General features: G+C 44.6%; 1 protein-coding gene across 1 annotated transcript; it reads right to left on the bottom strand.

Annotated features, from left to right (window-relative positions):
• Window positions 1–478: 478 nt before the first annotated feature.
• Window positions 479–13,090, bottom strand: mxra5a (matrix-remodelling associated 5a). Its single transcript, XM_080493075.1, has 8 exons — window positions 12,872–13,090; window positions 11,471–11,697; window positions 11,239–11,368; window positions 10,450–10,840; window positions 6,300–10,031; window positions 4,639–5,548; window positions 3,368–3,694; window positions 479–3,118 (listed from the first exon to the last, which is right to left on the bottom strand). The coding sequence occupies exons 2-8, from the start codon at window positions 11,656–11,658 to the stop codon at window positions 1,528–1,530; spliced, it is 7,269 nt and encodes a 2,422-aa protein (XP_080349201.1). The 5' UTR covers window positions 11,659–11,697; window positions 12,872–13,090; the 3' UTR covers window positions 479–1,527.
• Window positions 13,091–23,618: the final 10,528 nt, after the last annotated feature.

The following is a 23,618-nucleotide window of genomic DNA, read 5'->3' on the forward strand; positions in this document are numbered from 1 at the left end:
CTGTAGAGCCGCATGTGGCTCCACAGCTGGTTTGTGTGCGTAAGCGATGTTCAATCGAGACCTCTGATCCACAACAATCAAACCATCGCTGGTGTTAAAGATACCGAGTAGAAAAGCTTGACGTGAAGAGTCAGTCGCCGCTTAAGAAGTTTTATCTTTTGAAATTAAATCACAGCTGTACTTTTTAAATATATAGGTGAACAAAGACACACACACACGCACACACACAGTGTGACTCTCAGGCTGAACTAATGGGGGATTTCCTCCTGATTCCAGATGTTTCTGCGGCTCCACTCCCTCCAACACTGACCTACTTCATTCATACTAAACTTTCTCACATTTCCTCGTCCTCTCTGAGGTCCGCCGGACAAAATACTCAATATAAAAGAAAAGTATTGGAGTCACAGACTGTGGTTATTGTAAAAACACTGGTGAGTATTCTTGTGTCGTCATCTTCCCTCATAAACCTCAAACTCTCAGTTTAAGAACAGAGAAATCTTTTATTTAAATATGGAAAAATAGTCTCAGTCTGTCAAAGACAAAAACATCTATTAAAAAACAACAACAAAAAACTGCACTTTGCACACAGAACACACACCAACGCATAAACAACAACAATCTCGTTACCTGAAACTGTATTTCCAGGAAAGGAAATGAAGGGATGAAGATTATCGTACAGAATCTTCTGTCTTCGTCACTGTTTTTAGAACGTCGTCATTAAAATATTGAAGATGTGATATAAATAAACCAAATCTCATGGTGCGACTGCAGTGGAGGATATAAACCAGATTTTTTTACTTTACATCAAATAAGATTCACTTGGAGCCACAAAACATGTTCAAATGAAGAAAACACAACTTTGCTATAGTTTTACACAAAATCTTTCCGAGTTTGCATTTAAGGAATTATTCATGTTGTATAGAACGATTGAAATTTTACTATTACATTTTAGATTTTTCTTTTTACACTTTTAGCTCAATTAGGTTATTTTTATTAAGCAAATTTATAACTTTTTGGCGATTTCAGCAGTTTTAGCATTTCAGCCATTTTGACTCATTCGCCTGTTTTAAGTCATTTTAGCATCAAACAATACTTAAGCTGCTTTCTGGTGGATTCTGGTCGCAGGTTGTCAGTGAAACTCTCTTTTCTTTCTTTGGATCGACTCTGAGTCACACAACAGCTGCGGGAAACCGGAGAGACTCGATTCCAGCGGCGCTGCAGAGCCACATCTGCTCCAGATTTCTCACTCTGTGTTAAAAGAAAAGAAGTGTCTTCATTCTTTTTTTTAATTGAGCTATTTTTGGCATTTTATCTATTTCACCTGTTTATCATTTTTCAATACAGAGAGCCCTGCTGTGAGATAGTCTGGTGTAGAAATAAAATAAAAATAAGATAGAATCTGTATTTACACATATTATTGAGGGTTCCACTGCAGACGGGCTGAGGAGCCGCGAGGCTCCAGAGCCGCCGGCTGCAGACTCCTGATTGGGCAGTTTCCTGGGCGAACAGTGCGGCAGAGCGTCACTTTCAGAAGACATTTAGAAAAGTAACTTTGGAGTCGACCCCGATGGCGTTCTTGGCCGTGCAGCGGTAGACCCCGGCGTCCCTGGCGGTGGGGTTCTGGATGATGAGGGAACCTTGCGGATGGAGGTACTTGTTTCCAAACAGGCGCGGCTGCGCGCTGACCGCCAGGCGCATTTTGTCAGGCGTTTCCCAGGCGACCTCCGCTTTGGGCATTCCGGTCGCGACGCAGTTTATTTGTATGGCGACGCCACGCTTGGCGTAAGTCACGGACGGCGGGCCGCTCGTGATCCGAGGCGGGAACGCCATGACGACCACGGACACGGGGAGCAGCGAGCCGCCGTACTCGTTAGCAGCGCGGCACATGTACGGCCCGCGGTCGTACAGCGACACCATCTGGATGGCGAGCGTCCCGTTGGGCAGGACGGCGTAGCGCCCCGCTCTCTGCGGCCTGTTGAGCACAACGCCGCTGGGCAGAGTCCAGGTGAGTCTGAGGACGTCGCCGGCGGTTTGGCAGTGAAGCAGGAGTGTTTCTCCATTCATGACGCTGACAGGAGAATCGTATCGGTTGCCGATCTCAGGTTTTCTCCCGGGCGACAGCGTGATCGTGCGCTCCATAAGTCCTCCCACATACCGGCCCAAACATTTGTACGTACCGACCTCGGCGACGGAGGGGTTGCTGATGATCAGCGAGCCGTCGGGCCGGTGGAAGAACTTTGAGAGTCGGGCGCCGCCGGACAAAGGAGTCCCACTGGGTAAGATCCAGGTGACGTGCGAGAGCGGCGTTCCCTCCAGGGAGCAGTTTAAAGTAATGGCGTTCCCCACGCTGATCAACTGGCGGTCCACTTCAGGACCTCGGCCCAGCGGCCTCACCACCGCCTCCTTCACCGTGAAGTCCACCACCATCTTGACCTCCCCGCCTTCATTCCGGGCGATGCAGGTCAGCTGGCCCGAGTCCGTCTTCTTTGGCGAGCGGATCTCCAAGGTCCCGTTGAGATGAACCGCCATCCTGTTGCCGTAGTATGGCGCCGGAAGTATCACGTTCCCCGGGAGCACCCACATGATGCGAGGGGCGGGAGTTCCCTTCGCCATGCAGTCCAGCAGCGTCTGCCGGTCCTGCACCGCGCTGACCTTGACGGCGCTGGAAGCTCCTCTGAAGCTGTTGATCACGGGGGGAGTCACCACGACCTCCAGCCCGGTGACTTTGTGGTCGTGTCCCGCCTTGTTTCTGGCAAGGCAGGTGTAGTTACCTGCGTCGAAGCGTTGGACCTTCTGGACCACCAGTGTCCCGTCGTTCAAGACCTGGTACTTGTCCGGCGCCGGGGCGATCACTCTGTTGGTCGGAGATATCCAGGTGATGACGGGCGCCGGCTCGCCTTCAGCGTCGCACCTCAGCGTCACGGTTTCCCCGTAATAAACACTGAGGCTCTTTCCGCCTTTTCCTTGGATTCGAGGCGCCGACGCTCCAGCTTTGATCTTGACTCTGATCTTCATCTCGTCTTTTCCCAGTCGGTTCTCAGCGTAGCAGGTGTAGTCGCCTTCCTCTGGCATGCCCACCTCGTTCAGGTAAAGCGTCCCGTTGTCAAAGACCACGTACCTGCATGAAGAGTAGCACAGGAAGGAACGAAAAATAAAGTTTTATATTTAGTATGAGAGTCTGGTTTGTTGAAATAGCAGACCATGTATTATTTATTCATTGAAATCTGTCGTCATTACATTTCTAAAAGGTGTTTCTTAATGAAAACAAGTAGTAGGAGTCTATTTAAATCACCTAATTCCATTTTAATCTCAGTATTGTTTTTATTCAAACTGATTTGGGCAAAAGAGTAACGTCATCGGCTCATACCTGCGACTGCGACCTGCGCCGCCGCCGTCTCTCTGTTTGACCGGGTTGACCATGGTGCCGTCCGGCAGCGCCCAGCTGATTTCTGGGTAGGGCAGCCCCGAGGCCACGCAGTCCACCTTCAGGTCTCCGCCGTACAGAACCTCCTGGCTGGAGCGCTGCTGCTTCTGCTCAATCTTGGCGGCTCTGGTCAGCACGTTGAGCCGCAGCACAACGTAGTCGTCGCCCAGCTTGTTGCGCGCCACACACAGGTAGTCGCCGCCGTCCTGGTCGGTGACGGAGTGGATGGTTAAGGTGCCGTTGGAGAACACCTTGATCCTGGGGTCAACGCTGCAGGAACAAGAGGAGCGACTTTCATCAGCCATCCTTCACTGTGTGATGATTCAGGGTGAATGTTGGGGGAGATCGGGGGGGTTAACAGGAAACGGGTTTCACTTATGGCCATGCGAGGAGATCAGTCCATCCATGAACAGTTTGTGGTCTGAAACCTGCAACTCTCGAGTCACGTGGCTCTGACGTGACTGAAGCTTCGACTAAAGTATGTGGAAATACATCTTTATCTTATTTATGAAGGTAATATATATTTTTTCATTTGTAGTCTTGATGTCTTATACAGTTGCACTTTTAGACCTGTTTTCATAATCCTACTCTGAATTCTACTTTTTATTGTGTTTTTATGGGCGGAAAGTCTTTTTAGTGGTTTATTATAAAGAGCTCCAGTTATTGATCCTTTGCCAACCAGAAAATCTTTCAAAAGCACTCACATCTCCCAGCTGAAGTGGCAAAAACAGCTCAAACAACTAAAATCTTGATGAGATAAAACAGTGAAATTGACAATAACAACTACAATCAACAAAAAAGGTAAGATGGCTAAAATAACAAAAAAAAAACTGAACTTTGTTCAAAAGAGAAAAAAAAATCTCAGATCTCTAAAATTGCTAAATGTCTCAGGCTACAAGAAAAAGTGAAGAGGAAAAAGCGAACACTGTTGAAACAGCCAAATGGATAAAACAGATGAAACTACGTATTGACAAAAAAAAAGATCAAAGCTCGCTTAACTCACTAGAAAAAGTATAAAGGAAAAAAGTAATATAGCTAAAAAAGCTCAAACAATAATAATTAACAATAAAAACCAAGCAGAAGAGCAGGTACAAAGTCTAAAACATCTACAAATTTAATGAAATGCTGTCATTTCGACTGTTGTAGTGATGAAATATTATCAATGAGTTTTCAGGTTTTATTTTGGTGTAAAATAGTGAGTGTGTGTGTCTCACCTGTACTGGATGTCCACCAGCCTCTTGGCAGGAGTCCTCCAGATGATGCGGGGATCCGGGTCTCCCCGAGCCTCGCAGTGGAGCAGCACTGTGCTGCCGTAGACGACGTCTGTCCTCTGAGGAGACGCTGAGCTGATCCTGGCCTTGGCAGAGATCAGAGTCTTCCTGACGCTCAGGTTCACGGTCCTGCTGCTGTGCGCCACCGGGTTGCTGGCCCGGCACTCGTATCTCCCAGCATGCCCGGAGCCCAGCTCCCGGATGTGAAGGGTCCCGTTGGGGAAGACCATCGCGTTACGCACGGCGGCAGACTGTGAGCTGGCGAGCTGCAGGCCGTCAGGTGTGGTCCAGCGGACGACGGGGGGCGGAGCTCCCGAGGCAGTGCAATGGAAGAGGATGCTGCTGCCCTCAGGGAGGCTGATGTTCTCACGGACGGCCTGCTGGATGATGGGGGGCAGCACTGAGACGTGAAGACGCACCGACACCGAGTCCGCCCCCGCCGTGCTGCTGCCCAGACACTTGTACACACCTCTGTCGGTGTAGCGGACCTCGCTGATCCGCAGCGTCCCGTTGTCAAGCACGGCCAGGCGCTGCTGCGAGGGGGCGCCGGCGGCCACGTGGGCGTGGCTAGGGAGCTCCCAGGTGACCCGAGGCCTGGGATGACCTTCCACTGTACACTCCAACTCCAATTCAGCACCAACGTCCACAGAGACGTCTCTGTGGCGGGGCTGCAGCACCCGCGGCTGCTGAGACAGGACCACCAGGTCCACCACCATCTGGTCCGTGCCGTACTGGTTCTGGACCGTGCACAGGTACTGGTTCTGGTCCGAGATCTCGGTCTTCCTGATGATTAGGGTCCCGTTCTGGTGGACTTCAAATCTCTGGACCCTCATGTTCCTTGCGATGCTCGCCCCTACGTCAACACAAAGACCGGATCCCTCATGAACACAGACCCACAGAGCAGAACTCCACCGAACCATCGTCCTTATTATGGAAGCAAATGTTTAGAATGACAAAAGAAACAAGGTCAAGACTTTACGTTCTTAAACATGTCTCTAAATCAGCATCACGTTACTTTACATTCCAAAACTGGATCAAGTGTTGTTTTTTGAAGATATAAAAAAGATTATTAATGAATGTATTTAGAATGATAGACATTTGACTACATTTTCAGTTGTTTTGTATTTTTCAAGCTGTTTTAACTATTCTCTTAAACTATTACCTTATTTAGATAGTTATCGCAATTCTGTACTAATTTTTATCATTTAAAGTTTTGTTTTAGTTCAACTCATATTTTAGTTTGTTGAAAGTATGACACTTAAGAATTATAATTAAGAACTGGTGAAATTGTTATGAATATCTGGTTTATTTTTGCTGTTTTCAGCGTTTTCCATTCATGAACACGATAACGTGACAATACAGCTGCAGGCTGGTGATGCCTGGACGAGATGGACAAAAAGCAGCTGGGACTCGACCTATAACAATGTGGTTTAATTTTTATTGTATGACAGGACCTACTAGCCCAAGCTGGTAAGAATAATATTGTTCCTATACAATATGTTGTAAATTTAACTTATAGAGGACTTCCACTTTTTCAATGTGCTTTACTTCACTGCCTGTCTAAATGTAGATATATTATGGTTTTGAGCATCGGTCATACGCACCAGTAGAGACTTTAGTCCAGGATAAGAAGGGCATCGGCTCGCCTTCAGCCTCGCAGGGGAGCACAGCGTCTGTTTCAGCTTTCACAGTGAAGGTCTGGATGTTGTTCTTCATTATCGTTGGTTTCCCTCTTGGAGGAACTGCTCGCCCAGGAAGCTGGGCTCTTCCATCCTCGTCCTGAGTGCTGGTTCGTGGCGTTTCTGTGGAGGGTGTGGATGGGACTGGAGCAGTGGGGGGAGCAGTCTGGCTGCTGACCTGCAGGCTGCTCACTGTTGAATGACTGTCTGCAGGACCGTGGTCAGGTGAGAGGCTTGTAGGATTGAAGTCTGTTCCTCTGTCCGACTCTGACGTGGCGACGATGGAGTTTAAGTCTTCGTCTTGACTCTGGCTGACTGTAATGACCGTCGTCTGCACTGGAGGGGAGATGTTGTCACCCGTGGAAGATGTTTTTGACGGTGGGATTGGTGGTGTGACTGTGGAGGAAATTACAGTATGGTGAAGAGACGAGGCAGCAGGAGGTGGCGCCATCGTCACTGGATCACTGTTTTCCATGTTCAGATCTCCCACCGACACTGTGCTTGAGATTTGATGTTGCTCATCATACAACCTTCCAGGTAACCCTGTGGCAACCTGATCTGTTGAATAAAGCGTGCTCAGGGTTGTAATTACAGCCCTGGAAGAGTATCCAGATGTTGTTTCAGATGAGGTAAATGGAGGTGGAGGCAGGGTGAAATCCATGTCATTCTCCTCTGAAGGCATCGCCGTGTCTGTTCCAGCCTGCGTGTCTGGATCACTTGACTGATTCCTCATTACATTTGTTTGCGTTTGGAGTTGGAAGCCCTCAGGACGTGGCTCTAGTCCAGGACCTTCTGGGACGAGTGTAGCTCGTGTCTCCTGTGAGGGTCGGACAGGTGGAACAGGGCTGCCTGAACGCCTCGGCGGAGGGGCTGAGTGCTCCGGCACAGCTGCTGTGTGAGAATTCATCTTTCCATGACCGACTCCTGGAGAGGTTATTGGAAACGATGGGGCTGCCGAAGTGCTTTTGAATTGCAGCTTGGCCGAAGGTGGACGTCTGCGTTTAGTTTGAGAAGATGCTTTATGCACGGAAGGTCTGGTGGTTTCTTGGCGGTCATGCGGAGAGAGCTCGCTGGCTTTATGACTCAATCTGCCTGATGACGCCACTTGGCTGTCGGTGAATGGAACTGTGGTGCCGAGGAGCTCGGTCGTAACGTCTAATGGCTCAGTTTTCGAATGCGAGGCGGTGCTGGGATTCACTCGTGCTGCAAGTCGACTCAGCTTGTGCTTCCTCCTGTTTTGCCCTCTCCTCCGGCCTCCATTCCTTCTCCTGGCGTTGGGTTGCTCAGATCTGCTCTGTGTTGACAGCGCTGTTGTCGATGCTGTCGAGAACATTCGTTCAGCCTGCAAATCATCAGAGTTTGTCTGTGATTTCTCAGTGATACTCAGATGTTTTCCATTGTGATCTTGACTTGTGGCTGATTCATTCGGGTTGACTGAAGGGATGACCTCACTTCCCCTGACAAAAGACTCTCCAACAGCGACGTCTGATTTATCCACATTGTCACTTTGACGAACAGAATCGCTGATGTCTGACCAGTCAGCTGTTTGGACGCCATCAACCTCTGAATCCACACTGTGATCTTGGAGAGAAACTGTCCTGCTGCTGGCAGTGTCTGAAACATCCTGCCACAAAGTGACAGTGTGTGAAGGAACAGATGTGGTCTGTGGCAGGAAACCTGTGTGTTGGTCCAAGTGTGTATCGTGGGCTGTGTACCGCTCGCTGTATGTACTCAACGTGACGCGTGCTTCTGTTGTGGCCTGTATGTAGTGCTGCGAGTCTGAAGTCATATCGGAAGGATTAGGTGTGGTGTATCTCTCGGATGTCAGATGCGTGCTTTGGCTTTGTATGCTGTGTTTATTAGTTTTTATTTGTGGATGTTGTGGAGGAGTGGGCGCTGCAGTGAAGTAATCCTCGTCCCGCTTTTCTAACGCTGTCACGCCATCAGACGTCTGTGCCGTCGGCTCTGTAGCTGTCCTCTCTGGGAGTGGAGTCATGGTAATCACTGCATTTCTATCTCGAATCTTGGCCAGAATATCAGCCCATTTCTCTGGGTCTATTTTACTCTTGGACACATTAACCCTCCTCCTGTTCTGAATGGGGTTTTTCCTCTCTGTCACCCGTGGTGCCGCTGGCCTGTGAAGCACTGGTGGCTTCCGCCTCAGATTCCTGGTGGGCTGGACGCCCCTCCTGCCTGGAGAGACACTTCCAGATATTCTCCTTCTGACGGGGTCTTGTTGGTTGATTGAAATCTCCTCCTGAAACACCTCACCGTCCCCTGAAACCTCCTCTGTGTCTCCTGACGGGACTGTAATCTGAGTACTCACGCCAGAGGCTGACTGAGGCTGAGCTGAAAATTTCTTGAAAGGTCTTAAGATCCCTTTGTGCTTGACAATACTCACTCTGGTGGTCAGGGTGTCCACACCGTGTTGATTCAGGGCAAGGCATTTATAGTAACCGCTGTCCAACGGCAGAAGCTTTGGGATATGTAAAGTGCCATTTGGATAGACTGACGCTTGGGAGGAGTTGGTTTGGGGGCTAACAATGTTGTTATTTGGTAAAATCCAATGAATTTCAGGATCAGGAGATCCAGACGTCTCACAAGGCAAGGAGACAGGGTTCCCTACAGCCCCCTCCACAGTGGGCGTGTCCTCTCCTGGGGCAGGGCCGGATGAGTCCTGCACTGTTAAATAAAAAGGCAGGACAGCAAAGTCTCCATGAACCCTGGAGACGCAGTAATAAACTCCTGCGTCCGTGTGGCTGACAGCTTTAATGAGCAGCCTTCCATCGCTGTGAACAGAGACCCTGTTGTCTGCACGACTGTAAGAGGCCTCCAGCTTGGAGCCATCCGGAAGCATCCACTGAACCACCGGCTGGCCTGAGCCGTGCACGCTACAGAACATTTCACTTGGACTTCCCAAGAGGGCGCTCAACATCTTCTGAGTTGTGTTTGTTGACTCGATCATGACCCACGTCCTCCTCTGTCTGCGCATCGCTTCTATGTCTACTTTCTCTGACAGGTCAGTGCTCAGGGTCAGTTTCACCGTCTTGGCTGATGACTGCTGTCTGTTCAGCTGAAGGTCCACAGACGTCTGCATCAGCCACTCCGGTTGGGCCATCATATTTGCTCTGACTCCTGTGTAGTACAGGGCGTCTTTCTCTGAGTCCTGTCTGAATACATATGTCGGATGAGGGTCTTTACTCAGAGTAATTCCTCTTTGTAAGTGGGCAGGCACAGTGCTGTAGTAGGCGATCAGCCTCCACAGTTGCTCATATTTCTCTCTGTCCACCGGGCAGTCCAGATCCACGGACAGAGAAATGTTGGAGGTCAGGTGAAGCTGGTCCACCTGCTCCCAGCTGACCTTCGTCAGTTCTTTGGGTTCCTCGATACGACACTCCAAGTCCACCTCGTTCCCATGTTCATCTGACAGGCCCAGAGAGATGTTTCCCAGGGATTCTCTGAAGTCCTCGACGGTCAAAACTTCACTCTCGCTGTCCTCAGGTGGACTCGTTCTGTGAGCCGAGCTGACAATGGGGTGGCTGCACTGCAGGCCCTCCACAGCAGGGAGCTCCTGCTGCTGGAGGTGTTTTGGAGACGAACACATGGGACACAGCTGACCACCAGGAAGAGCTCGGTCCTTTTTACACTTCAGCACTCCTGGAGCGACAGAAAACGAGACCACAGTTATCACGTTCACTCAGAACTTCAGCCTTCTTCTGTTTGAACTGAGTGATTGAACCGTCTCCTCTCATCCAACTTCTTACAAATATTACTGCTGATGCAGATTTGCATGAACAGATCTCTTCCATCATTAAAATCTTTTTAATAGTGGTAACAAATAAGTGAAGAGACCAATTATTCAGGATCAGTTTATTGGACAGCTAAGGTTTTAAGCCATTGATCTAGTGAAAGTCACTAATAACAATAATAACATCTCACTAGAGGCTGGAACTTAGATTAAAAAAACAGAAATAAGAGAGTTTAAGCCTTTAACCTGCTTGCAATATATGACATCTCTTCAAACAAAGAACAGAACTACTGACATGAATGTGCAAACAGAGTACTAAAATGTCACCTGGAGCCGTTGCGTTCCAGTTATGCAGCCACTTCATGCTGCAATCGCAGGTCCATGGGTTCCCCTGCAGGTACAGGTTCTCCAGCTGGGGCGCGGAGGCCAGCAGCCTGGGGTGCAGGGACGTCAGGTGGTTGTCGGACAGGTAGAGGTGTCTCACGGTGGAGATGTGAAAGCTGCCCATCACAGTGAAAGTGCTGAAGGTGGCTGGGTGGAGCTGCTGGAGCCGGTTGCCCTCCAGCTGCAGTAAACGCAGAGAGGTGAGTCCCTGGAAGGCGTCGGGATTAATAGACTCCAGACGGTTGTGGTCGAGGTGCAACCGGGTCAGAGACCACAGACCCTGAAAGGTTTGCCTGGTGATCTCTGTCAGCTTGTTGTAGCTCATCTTCAACATCTACAAGAAATACACAAGAAGACAGAATATTGTGACAAATTGTCCAACACAGGGAAGAATGCATGGAAATAAACCACCTGTGAAGATTGAAATTAGTCAATAAAATCTTGAAACCTCACAAACAACAATAGCAACTTCTGCATTCACTCAAATATCATGAAATACACATGTTATTTTAATTACAGACTCTTAGCCTCTGGCTAAAAGAAGATAAAATGTCTCACAACAGCTAAAAATTCAACATGTTTTAAATTTGAGTTCTAAGCTCAAGTATTTGTAGGTAAAGCAAAACTATATAAAAACTTTATGAGCTATGTTGTTTACATTTTAAACGATAAACATGTTTTGTGTGAGTGAATTTCGTTTGGTGAAGACGAACATTGCGAATGTTCAGTCACCTGAAGTGAAGTCAGGTCGTTGAACACTCCAGCAGGCAGACTCTGGATTTCGTTCCCATGAATCATGAACAGCTCCAGTTTCCTCAGACCAGACAGTGACTTTTCTGTGAGCCTGTTGATGCTGTTGAAGCTGAAAGTAAGAAACAAAACAAAAACAGAACCGACATGAAACATAAAGAGATTCACAGCTGTGCTCAGAGTCCAAATGCTGACGACACAGAAGTGGACCGACCCCAGGTTCATGCGCGTCACATGTTTGGGAACCGTCGCTGGGACGCTGATGAGCGAGCGGAAGGTGCAGTGGAGCTCCACAGGCTGGGGACAGGAGCAAGGCCGGGGGCAAGGGAGGCTAACCACAGGGGGCAAAATCACCATCATCATCGTCAGAAGCTGCAGGACGCTGCCAGCAGGAGGATCCATCTTCACCCACAGGAGGAACAGTCACAGTATGTGTCCAAGCTTCAGGATGAGACAGACAATGAAGTAAATAAATGCTTTTTATAAGGAAGACAATAATACATTATGGAACCTTTGAGTTAATTCCAGCCCCCCATAATTCAACTTTATAATAAAAACAACTGCATTTTCAAATTTTTTCTAATTTGGAGGTTGTGATGTTTCAGGGAGACTGGAGTTTAAAATCCCAAATTGTGAAACTTTACGACTAAAAGAGACATTTTGAAAACTGAAAACCAAACAAAAGTGACGTATTGACCTTTAAAATTAGGAGGAACTACTTAACCAGTGTTGACTCTTTATTTGCCAGTTGCCAGTTATTTTATCCAGGAGATAGAATTCCTCTTGGAAAATAGTCTCTTTTGCAAATGAAATACGATTAAAAAAATGTTTATTGGCAGAACTTCATGAAAGCTTCATGGAGATGCTACAGAAAGACAGTGAATTCACATCTCCAACATTTGTTGTTAAATGTAGGTTCCCAGAGTTGCATTATATCATCTAATCCTGCTGAATCACTACAATCTCCAGTAGACAAATTAGAAACAGCAGCATTTTTTGTGTGTGAAATATACAGAAGAAGATGATATTTTTTAAATGAAAATAAAAAAATAGACTAATTTAAAAACATGCAATGACGGCTGTCTCCAGGCTGAAGCACTGAAAATTACAAACTTAGAGACTAAGACAGTTTTAAAAAACTGTCAGACTTCAGTGACTCATTACTGCCATCACGTGGACAAAATTAAAATGACAGAAATGGTGTATATAAGGCAGCTTTAATCCCTTCTCTGCCATATGTTTAACAGAGTTATTAATATACCTAATTTTAAATGATAGGATAAAATGTTGTATCCAAGTCTAAAAGTCCATCCTCTTCTTTGCAGGTTGAGTGTGAACACATGGCACACATGGCCAGTGTCCAGACACTGCATGCTCCCCGTGATTTACACTGTGTCTTAAGGATCATAAATGAATAAATAAAGATATCTGAAAACTCAAAGAATGTTCATGACAGTAATAATCCAAATAAAGTTAATCTTTATTCACTCTGGAGCTTCTTTGCGCACTCATTAATGGAGGAGCGCGTCTTTACGCGCACTGCGCACAACAAGCTCTGAAACTCTTCATACAAACTTCACTTTAAATGAGTGGGAGAGGAAAAGGTATGCATTACCTCAAACTCGTGAAAGCTGTTCCCTGGTAGACTTTTCATATTCCATCTCAGCATGAGTAAATCCAGAGCGCGCACTGTGAGTGTAACTGTTTCAAACTGTGAAGTCCGGCGCGGAGTGAATATTTCACGCAGACTGTGAAGGTGAATCCGAAAGGTGAATCCTGAGGGGAAGAGCGCTGCTCTGACTGCAGTCTGCTGTGTGGACCATCAGGGAGGAGCGAGTGTTGGATCCAGCTGCAGCGCAAAGCGCAAAGCGCAAAGCGCAGGAGGAGCCACGCAGCTCCAGATATACTGCACACACCTCATCAAACTCAACCAAACGCTGCTGGAGCAGAGCCGGAAACAGGACATAGGGGACACCTAGATGTCTGTCATAAACTCAATGATTAATTCCAATTCCCTAATGTTAGGAGGCCTGATGAATATGAAAATGATGTTATGATCATCGTTACTGTATAAAGCTACTTTACACACAGTCATCTGTAACTGGACTCTTTCTTTTCATCTCTTCTGCATTTTCTTGACTTTGGTACCACGTCACCCAAGCAGAAACTCTTGTGTCTCGTCAATATGTTGAAACCTCCTGACAGTATTGAAGTGAAAAGAGACTTCTCAGAATTGAAAGATAACAGCTTTAACAGCTGGACAGATTGGATTCTCCAGCTCGACACTTGATTCACCTAAACCCAACATAATGCACATGTAAAAAACCTTAATTATTTGTACAACTTGAATGAAATGAGGTTTTCTGCTCATTTTCTGTATACATCAACCCAGAATATCTGCCTGGATGAGCTCATTTACAATAATATGTCTGCTTAGCTTTTCCAAGCAACTATTTGTACACATTTCTGAAGTGTCTCAGTTTGAAGAGCTCAGAATAATTTGTACCCTGGATGCTTTGAAATGTTCAGCTTGTGTATTTCTCAAGTGGACGAGTTAAAAGAGGTGAGCTGAAGTAAAGTACACGGGCCTTTCATTAACACTGACTAACACATGCACGGCATGCAGCCTCGATGCTATCGGACAACTGACAAGCACAGACAGGAGAACAATGCGCTGAAAGTGGAAGAACCTGGACATCTTGTTAATTTCAGCTCCTGATTGAACACTTGTTTGTGTCCTACATTTACATTCATGCTAAAGTGCCTGCAAAGCGCACTGTATTGACGGTGTCGTCATGTTCTCCATCAGCATCGCGGTCAGTCTTTAGCTGAAGTAAGGTCGGTGAAACCTCTGAAGTGTTACTGTTAAACCTACTGACTGTAACCATGTGCAGAAGTACGCGTTTCAGAAAGGTTTACACTCGGACTGAGACGCTTGGAAAACCTTTCACTCACAATGCCATTGTCAAAGTCCAAACGGAACAAATGTTTGCCGTTTTTAAAAGAAAAAAAATGTATGTAATGTGTATTTCTGTCATTCTACAGTAGAGAATCAGACCAGGTGTGACGAGACATCACTAAAGGTGAGACATCCTCAGAGAATTACAAGTGTAAAACTAGACAGTTTCCCCCAAAGCAGCCGATAAACCCCATTCATGGACATGAGCTCCAATACAAACAGTGGTAGTATACTTTTTCCAGTAGTGTTGTTTCTGAGACTGTTTTCACTGGAAGGATCTGTTACCTGGACAGAAGAAAGAATCTGGCGCCGAGAAACAACGACAACCTGCAGCATGAATAATCACTGAGACTTTTACAGTCGTAATAACTCACATGGTTCAAACAGGCCTCTCTGGATTGGACTGGGGTTACAGACGGTGGGACCTTTAATGTAGCAGGAAGAAAAATATATTGACGGAAACAGCTAAAATTGTGCAAATGATTAAAAATAAAGTAGTTTAAAAACAAAGAGATAAAATAGCAGAAAATGAAGCTAAACTAGAAAAAACTCAAACAGTCAAGCTGCCAAGAACAGCAAAGAACGGCTAAAACAATGAAAATAGCTCAAATAGCTAAAAATAATTTAAATCAGCTGTTCTTCATTGTAGTTCTAAAATTGTAAAGATGCCGCATAAACCACAGTTTTGGTAAATATAACAGAAGTTTGTCGCATCTGTAAGAAAGAACACAGGATGATCTTTGTGTTTCTGTGTCATAAAGCCTGTCAGGAAATACACATTTTAATTATAAACATGTGGGACCGTTGATTTTTGGCTTTTTGTGGACTTGGCTGAACTTGACAGCTTCAGTTTGAGTCATTATACAAGTTTTTACATCCAAACAACATCAGTTATGCTGCGCTCTCCATCTTTCAACTTTATAATTAGAGATTCCTTCCATGAAATGACGCCTGTGATGAGAGGCTCACAGACCACAAATGTCTGCTTTAACTGCAAATTTACTTAAAGAAAAGGAAGAGAAGTGGATCGATTGAGAAAAATACAAAAGCAGGAGGTGGAAACTTGGAGTAGCAAAGATTTAAAATCTGAAAAATATTGGTTCTGTACATCAAATTCAGCAGTATAAATGAGTAATTATTAAATTATTCACTATTGTTAAATATCGCACCATGTAAAGTTTTAAACTTTTTGTGCTTTAATCAAACATCTGTTATTACAATTTAATAATAACTAAATAAGATGATGTTATTATCAATAAGGATGATCACATTCATATACTAATGAAGGTTTTTATTACTATCAAATGAGAACAAATCAGTTTTGATCACATAGAATGATTAAAATATATCACATGGACCTTTGTTAAGATTTATTTGATGTTATTCAAAGAGATTTGTGGTGTAGTTCTATGTTTATATAAAGCCCTTTTTAACCACGTTGTTCTTCAATAAAAAAAGTTCATTATAAATAAATACTGATCATCAGAGAATAGCCTGCTCCAAAATGTTTCATTCATCAAAAAAACAGCTGGTATAGTCAAGAGTAATTGTTTATATATGCCACTGTTTAATCAACCAGACGGAGTGAGAAAGTAACCAACTTCAGCTTGTACTAAAGTGAAGACGTTGATATAAACTTTTGTTGTAGTTTGAGGTTTAGTTTAACTGAGATGATTTAAAGTCACTAACACTGTTACTGTCATGCTGCGCCGCTCGGTGTTGTTAACATTGATTCTGCTCAGCAGGTCCCAGGGTTTGAACAATCGTCGGTGTTCAGTCTGAATGACAGTTCTGATTCAGAGATCTGCAGCCCAGATGGCGTTGGACCAATAAAAGTCGATGTTTGGGAAAAGTTGGTCATATCAGCATTGACCCAGCAGCTACTGTGACCAAAATAAACTGGAGGCAGACAAAGAGTGTGTGTGTGTGTGAGTGTGTGTGTGTGTGTGTGTGTGCCGTCTTTACACTAAATCTCTCTGCTCACACATCTGGTTTCTGTATGTGACTGAGCAGCATAATGACGATCTGCTTAAACTGCAGAAACCGTGTCTGGACGCACTTCTGACGTGACGTAAAGGCCGAGCGAAGCTGAAGTCTCCCCGACCGAGCGCCAGAGGCTGACGAGGCAGCAGAAGGTAAAGAGATCAGCTCCTCATCCCGCTGCTTTCACTGAGAGGCAGAACGAGGTGAAGCAGGATCCCTGAGGAGTTCTTCACACACCCACACTGTTTTCTCCTCCGACAGCCACAACACGGAGGATTAAACAGGTGGAGATGTGAGCTCAGAGACAAAGAAGCTTTGCTGCCTGCAGAGAGGAAAAACTTTTCAAGCCGTCTCCACGAGACAGTTTTGACCTCATGAGTCGAGGACAGATCTGACCTTCACATGTGTCATCAGTGTCAGTCCTGTTAACGCCAACAACTAAAAGCAGCAATGGTTGAACATTTTTCTTTACGGAAGGTTTCACACGCCGGCTCTTCTTGCACGCCGAAACAGAAGAAATGCTGCACCTTATATGTCTGGCCAAGAATCTGTAAACCTATCAGCTCCTTTTCTCTGTCCTCGCTCATGTTATACAGTATCAGGATGGAAGAAATGTGTCTCCTGTATGCAGATGATGGTGCCGTAAATGATCGCTTTGTTGGAGAAGAGCATATACGCAAGTTCGATTTTCAGTGATTCTTAACAGTGATGTCTCGGAGACAAATATCTAAAACTTAAATGTTACAGCGAGCAGAATTCCCTTAATTTCGGTGTGAATCAGAAGATTCATGGCAGCAGCAACTGTTCCTCCAAAAACTATTGTTCAATCGCAAACATCATTTAAGACCCGAAGAGCAGCTTTTTAAAACACTTTTAAAACAAATAAAATTGTTTTGCAGTCAAAAACATGTTTAACCTTTAAAATATGCAGAACACAGCTTATAAAGTTAAGATGTATTCTTGCTTTTCAGAAACTCTATATATTTCATGAAATGTAATAAACATAATATTTTATGACACTTTAACTGTCACTTTCGTGGTTTTACAGATTTCAGCTTTTTATTTTAGCAGTTTTTGAAGCAGTTTGGCAGATTTATTAACAATTTGCACTCATCCGTTCTTGTTGTTGTTTGTTTTCATATAATTGAATAAAAGTTTCATAGAGCCACTAAAGAATCTGTGGCTACAGTGAGAAGAAGGGAGAAGGTGGAAATAAAACTCGTTTCACACTTTGATTTGGCCCACAAATTCCTCAGAGTGCAATAAGATGCAGATGGTTATAATATAATGGCTGATGTGTTTTCTTTTTTTTTGTAATGTTGTTATATATGTCACTTATATATATATATTTTTTCAGAGGGAATAACCAGACTACGTGCTGCCTGCAGAGTTTTTACAAACTGCCGCCGACCTGCAGACACACCTGAGGAGGCGTCGTCATGGAAACCAGCCACCGGCTGCCAGGAATTGTCGCACACACACTAATTGCAGGAATGTGACACACACACACACACACACACACACACACACACACACACACACACACACACACACACACACACACACACACACACACACACACACACACACACACACACACACACACACACACACACACACACAGGCACGTAAATTAACTCACATATGGCCCAGGTGGAAAAAATGTAGACGGTTTCCTGTGCGACTGATTTTAGTTTTATTGGCACTTTGGTGCTTTTTATCGTAAATATGAAAGAAATTTGTGTTTCACCTTAAAAAAACAAACTATTATATTGTAATGTGTGATGAATCAGATTCATGGTAAACTTTAGGTGTCTTAGGATGTGGTTCTATTGTGTTTCTTAAGTTTCACTAAATAAATCCAGCATCACATCAGGCAGCTGTGGCTCAGTCTGACAAACAGGACGTCTTCTCGTCTAAAGGTTGGCATGTTTTTTGGCTCAAGATGAATTTTATTTGGTGTAAAGTATTAAAAACATTTATTATTCTCATAAAAGTTGTCATAAAAGTTGCAGCATACGTTCATATTTGCAGATTTCGCCCATGAGGAGAGTCGGTGCAGGTCAGAGTGGTTTGATGTGAGTTTCTGAAGTGAAAAACTAGCGGGTAACAGTCTGAGGAGGAATGAATACTGTAAATGAGTCCGATGAGTTTAGGCAGCTGGAGAATGAGACAAATGGTGTGCGGGTGTTTGGTGAGCACCTGATTTCAACAGTGATAAACTGGGATTGGATCCGTGCTGCTGCTGGTCTGAAGGTATGTTCAGTAAATCTCTGGTCCTCCGACGGTTCCCCTCCCGGCTCCTCGGGGTCTGAGCCAGCTTCGTGTTTCCTCAGCTGGGACCGAGGAGCCGTTCGTCTCCATCAGTGAACAGATGAGTCTCCTGAGGAAAAGGATCAGCGATCAGACTCACACACTGCAGAGCTGCAGTAGTTTTCACCTCCTGCCCGCCGAGAATTTAACAAAACTGTGCACGCATGAGAGAAACTGCTATTAAATCTTCACACGGTAGATTGTGTTTGATCTGGTGATCATTTTGGCTGTTTGAGCTCTTATATATATATATATATATATACTGTATAACGTACACACAGTCACTTCAACAACTTTTCATCATGAGCATTTTCTCAGCATCACTTTCAACACATTAACACTTAAAATGTATATATTCATTTATCATATCTACTCTCAAATGACACATTTATATTGAAAAATATTTTCTATGAAATAAACAGGAGGCAGATGGAGTCTCTCATCTGTCATCACGGTATAAAACCATGAACTCTGCAATGTTATCATAAGTTGGATGAGACAAAGTGGTGAGACTTTCACCCAATTACTTTTCCATAATTAATGTGATGTTAATATTTGATAGAAGAATCAACATTTATTCATTCAAACGACATTGGCATGAAATAATCAATAGATAGATTTAAATGCTCAGCACTGTGTAGCTGAAAGTGAGAACAGGAATCATTTTCAAACTGCAAACCCTTTATTAAAGACTAATGTTGAGACTAAAGACAAAATGTAATGGATTACTGTGGGCCGTAGCCACAAACACACAAAACTACAAGGCGACTGAGCCCCTAACTCCCAGCACGTTGTCCAGTTCTGTTCTCTCACTCCACACAGCTACTCAACACACTCCAACTCCCTCAAACTCTCCTCCTCTCGACTTTCTGGACCCCCGGGACTCGACCAGAACCCAGCCGGAGCTGGTGGAATCCATTTGTGAAGGCAGTGTTCAATCAGAGGATGAGGAGGAGAAACGTCTCCAACAACAGTGAGACCCCAAAGTTTAGGAGAAGATTAGAACATCTGTGACGATGAAAATCAATTTGACCTCGATAAAAGTAATGATGAATGACTTCATCGCTGCAGCTGCTTGGAAATGAAAGAATTCGATTTATTTTCAGAGATTTGATGTGAAGCAGGCTTGTGTGAGCACTAGGCTGGAATAAAAGTGTGGTTATGTTTCACATGGGGCCTTGTATGACCTGAGAAATGAACAACTGGGACAGATTGAGGTGGAGATCCCCTCAAGAAAAGACAAAGTGAATCCAGTGAGTTTTACTGACCGCTCAAGTGAAGAGAAGCTCAATTTCTACCTCAAAGAACTCAGTTAGTACAGATGATTAAAAGCTGTTTCAGCAAAAGACTCATTGTAAATGCCTGTTTTGTTAGTTTTATGGTTGCAGACTGAATCAGAAATGAGAGAATCAGAGTTATACATTTAATAAATCTTCCTCTTACATTTGGTGGCGAAAGCTTTAAGACATAAGTGCATTTGATATTGTATTCAGATTGATTCACGTTGCTTCTTTACTGGGTATTTCAATGGCTTTGTTGCTGCAATTTATATTTGAAACCTGGAGAGAAGATTCCATTTAAAAGTTTTTCTACTCAACAAGAAAATACAAATACAATAAAAACATTTGTTTTCAAATGATTTAGTGGAAGCTTTGTCGAGTCACATCAGAAGAGCTGTGGAGTCACATGTGGCTGCAGAGCGGCAGGTTGTAGACTTGAGAGTGAGTTACGCAGATTTCCATCATGACACATCAGTGATGAGTCTGAACACATCACTGGGTCGATGCTTCGGTCCAAACGGTCTCGGTGGGAGCTCCTCTCAGTGATTCCCTCTCAGAATGAGGCTCGGAACACAGACGCCGGTTTAACTGTCAGAGACGAAGATGATTCATGTGATTCTAATCCTGGCAGACGCTGCGATGATTTATCTCTCTCCTGCTCGTCCTGCATCTATCTTCCTGTGTTTAATGTTTCCTTCAACCTCTCCAAGAATTCCTCAGCAGAGTGCCCGCTGAACGCTGCAGCAAACATCCACTCTGTGTGTCAGGAGGTCAGGACGGGCTCAGTGTGCCGAACAGCTGAGGAGACGTTCGTGGGATTAACACACTCATCAGACAGTGAAAGCACAGACTGGAGGAGAACCAGGGCCACCGTCATCTTTAGAAGGAGTTTTTCCACACAGACACGCAGTCGAGGAGTTAATCACATCCAGCTGCTGCGCTGACGGACGACCGGCGCTTGTTCACAAGCTGGTGAGCTTTCACGTTAGACCTGGAAATGGAAAAAGCCAGTAAAACCTTTTTGAGCTCACTAAGAACCAAACTAGCTGCTTGGTTTGGTGTCCAACCCCGACAGCAGAGCAGTGGAGCTCCTGGCTGGAGACCGCGAGAAGGAAAACGAGGTCTGAGCCGAGAAATAATTAGAAAATTACTCACAGGCATTTTATATACAGCAGTATATCAGATTTACCAATGACAAGAAAGCTGTTACACAACTTCTTCCAGCAATATGCGTGTAAACAGCAGCAGTAGCTCAGTTCAGAGGCCACGGTTCGAATCCCTTCATTAACTACAATTCCAACAACTTCAATCAAACAATCTATTTACCCAGAAGACCCAGACGAGCTGCTCCTTCGGGACCTTCTGCACCAAACGGACTCGTATTCACACAAAAATGCTGCTTCATGAGATCATTACCACTGGGATATGTCACAGTCTTTAAATAAAGGATGAAATCACGTTGAAACAGGATCTATTTGACCAGAAACCATCAGAGGATGTTGTCACTGATGCTGCGGTGAGCTGAGGAAAGAGTCTATGAATTTACACACAAACTGTTTTCTGTACTGATGGATGAGACATTGCAATTGTTTGGAGCACTTCTGGTTATTAGTGTCAAAACACGTGAGCTCATGAAAACAGGAAGTTTGATATGAAAGTGAGAAAAACTGTCACGCACTCTTCATTTTCATAAAATCATGGCCGCGTCCCGTGTGTCCACTGAGTCCACTGGGTCTACTAAACGCTGCTGAACTTGTCGTCTCTGCCTCGGTGTCGTCTCCCCCTCGGTGCTCCATCACCTCTCCAACCACCAACATTCCTGCTGTGTGACTCAGTCCGGCCTCACTCGGCTCCATGGAGACTCTTGGTGGTTTTCAGACTTCCTCCACTTCACAGTGACTGAAGCCGGCGTGCTGCTGGGAACAGGCAAAGCTTTCCAGGCCGTTTCATCCCCCCACTGTGATCTGCTCCCACCACACTCTCATCTCACAACACTGCAGTCTGCGGAGACTTCATGACTCACATTTGTGCTGACATGCAAACTGGAGGATCTCAAACACTGAAAGCTTTTTATTCTGCGATTTTATATTGAAACACGTGTCTACAGTTCTGTAGTTTGACATCTGATAGGAGGATTGGACAGTGACACTGGTACTTATAAGGTAATTGACGCCAAAATATTGATGCCTCTGGTACCCTACTGGTATCATCAGTAACATATTGGTGTTATATTTAGATATAATATATCAGAATCATGTCATATTAATATCATGTATGTATTGTATTGATAATGCTCAGTATCGATATCATATTAGTATACTATCGATATCATATTAGTATCGTATTATCATCAAATCAGTATAATATCAGTATTATATCAGATGTGTATCATATTCATATAATATTAGCATTGTATTGGTATCGTATCAGTATTGTATTGGCAACAAGAGCTACGGTTTTCCTTGGTATCAGATCAGTTCAGCTTCTTCAAACATCCTTAACTAACAGCTCACGTATGGACGAACACAACACTGCACAGTGTTGGCAAGTTCCTGGAAATCAGTATTTGCTGCTAGTCACTTCTTTAAAAAAAAAAAAAGGTGTGTTGCTAATTATTTACTGGTTTAGCAAAAGCAGAGCTGCAGAGCTGCAGAGCCTCCTGTGGCTGCAGAGCAGCAGGGTGCAGACCTCCGGTGTTGAGGCAGGTCGCTCAGACGTGAATCTGAAGTGAAGCACGTTTCGTTCCAACAAGCAGCTCCTTCTAATTAAAGGGGATCCATCAGGAGCAGCAGAGAATCTGATGGACTCTTTAACCACCGAAGACCGACACACGTCGTCCGAGTGTCTGTAATCAGGAATTCAGAGCATCTGTAATCTGACACACTCCTGAGGACAGTGTGATGCTGTGAAGGCCGCAGAGATCCACTGCAGACCCCGGCTGCAGCGACAGGCAGACAGCGTTCAGGTGTGGTCACCTGTCCTGATGACAGGAGTCTTTGTGCTGCAGGTCACACGGCCGTGACGCTGACTTGTAATTATTGAAACATCACAGGGTAGGCCAACGGAACCACCCAGTCGTTAGGACAAGTGGGCCCTAACCTCACTGTAAATCAGTAAAAATCACCAAAAGAGAAATCCACCAACCGAGTTCACAGAAAAACAAAACTTCAGTGCACTCCTGAAAATGATCTGAGCCATGAAACAAACAAAAGCTTCATTAGCTTTTGCTAATTCTCCATAGTCCCAAATAATCCAGTTGCCCAGCAAATACACGACATGTCACCTCGAGCTGACCTGCAGCCTTTCATTCACCAAATAAAATACATCAAAACTTCAGTTTAACTTTTAAAATGAAGAGAACTAAGCTCATTAAGTTGTTTGTATAATTTTATACACAAACTGTACCTTTTGTCAGATTTATGATTAAAAAAAACAAAAACTGTTGACTCTTTTTTTATTTGATCAGTTTTAGCCAGTGTAGCTCTTTTCCTGTCCTCCCCATTGAAGACATTTTTATCCAATTTATTGACATTTGTTTTTTTTCTGTTTTATTTGCTTAATTGTTTTTCCCTCACTTTATTGTTTTATCAATTCACTTGATCAAAATGTCACCTTTTTTTTAGCCGTGAAGTTCATTCTAGTTTTATAATTTTGAACAGCTTTGCAGCAGTGTAAACCTACAGCGGTGCCGACAGAAAGTGGTTCAGCTGTTTTAAATGATAAAGTTGGATCTGGAAATAATTTTCTGAGAAATATCAGCAGAAGCGAATGAATCAGATAATTATAACAACTTTTGAGATTAATGCGGGACTTAGTCAATAAATAAA

The sequence above is a fragment of the Lipophrys pholis genome (genome assembly GCF_963383615.2).
Source record: "Lipophrys pholis genome assembly, chromosome: 23".
NCBI classification, from domain to species: Eukaryota; Metazoa; Chordata; class Actinopteri; order Blenniiformes; family Blenniidae; genus Lipophrys; species Lipophrys pholis.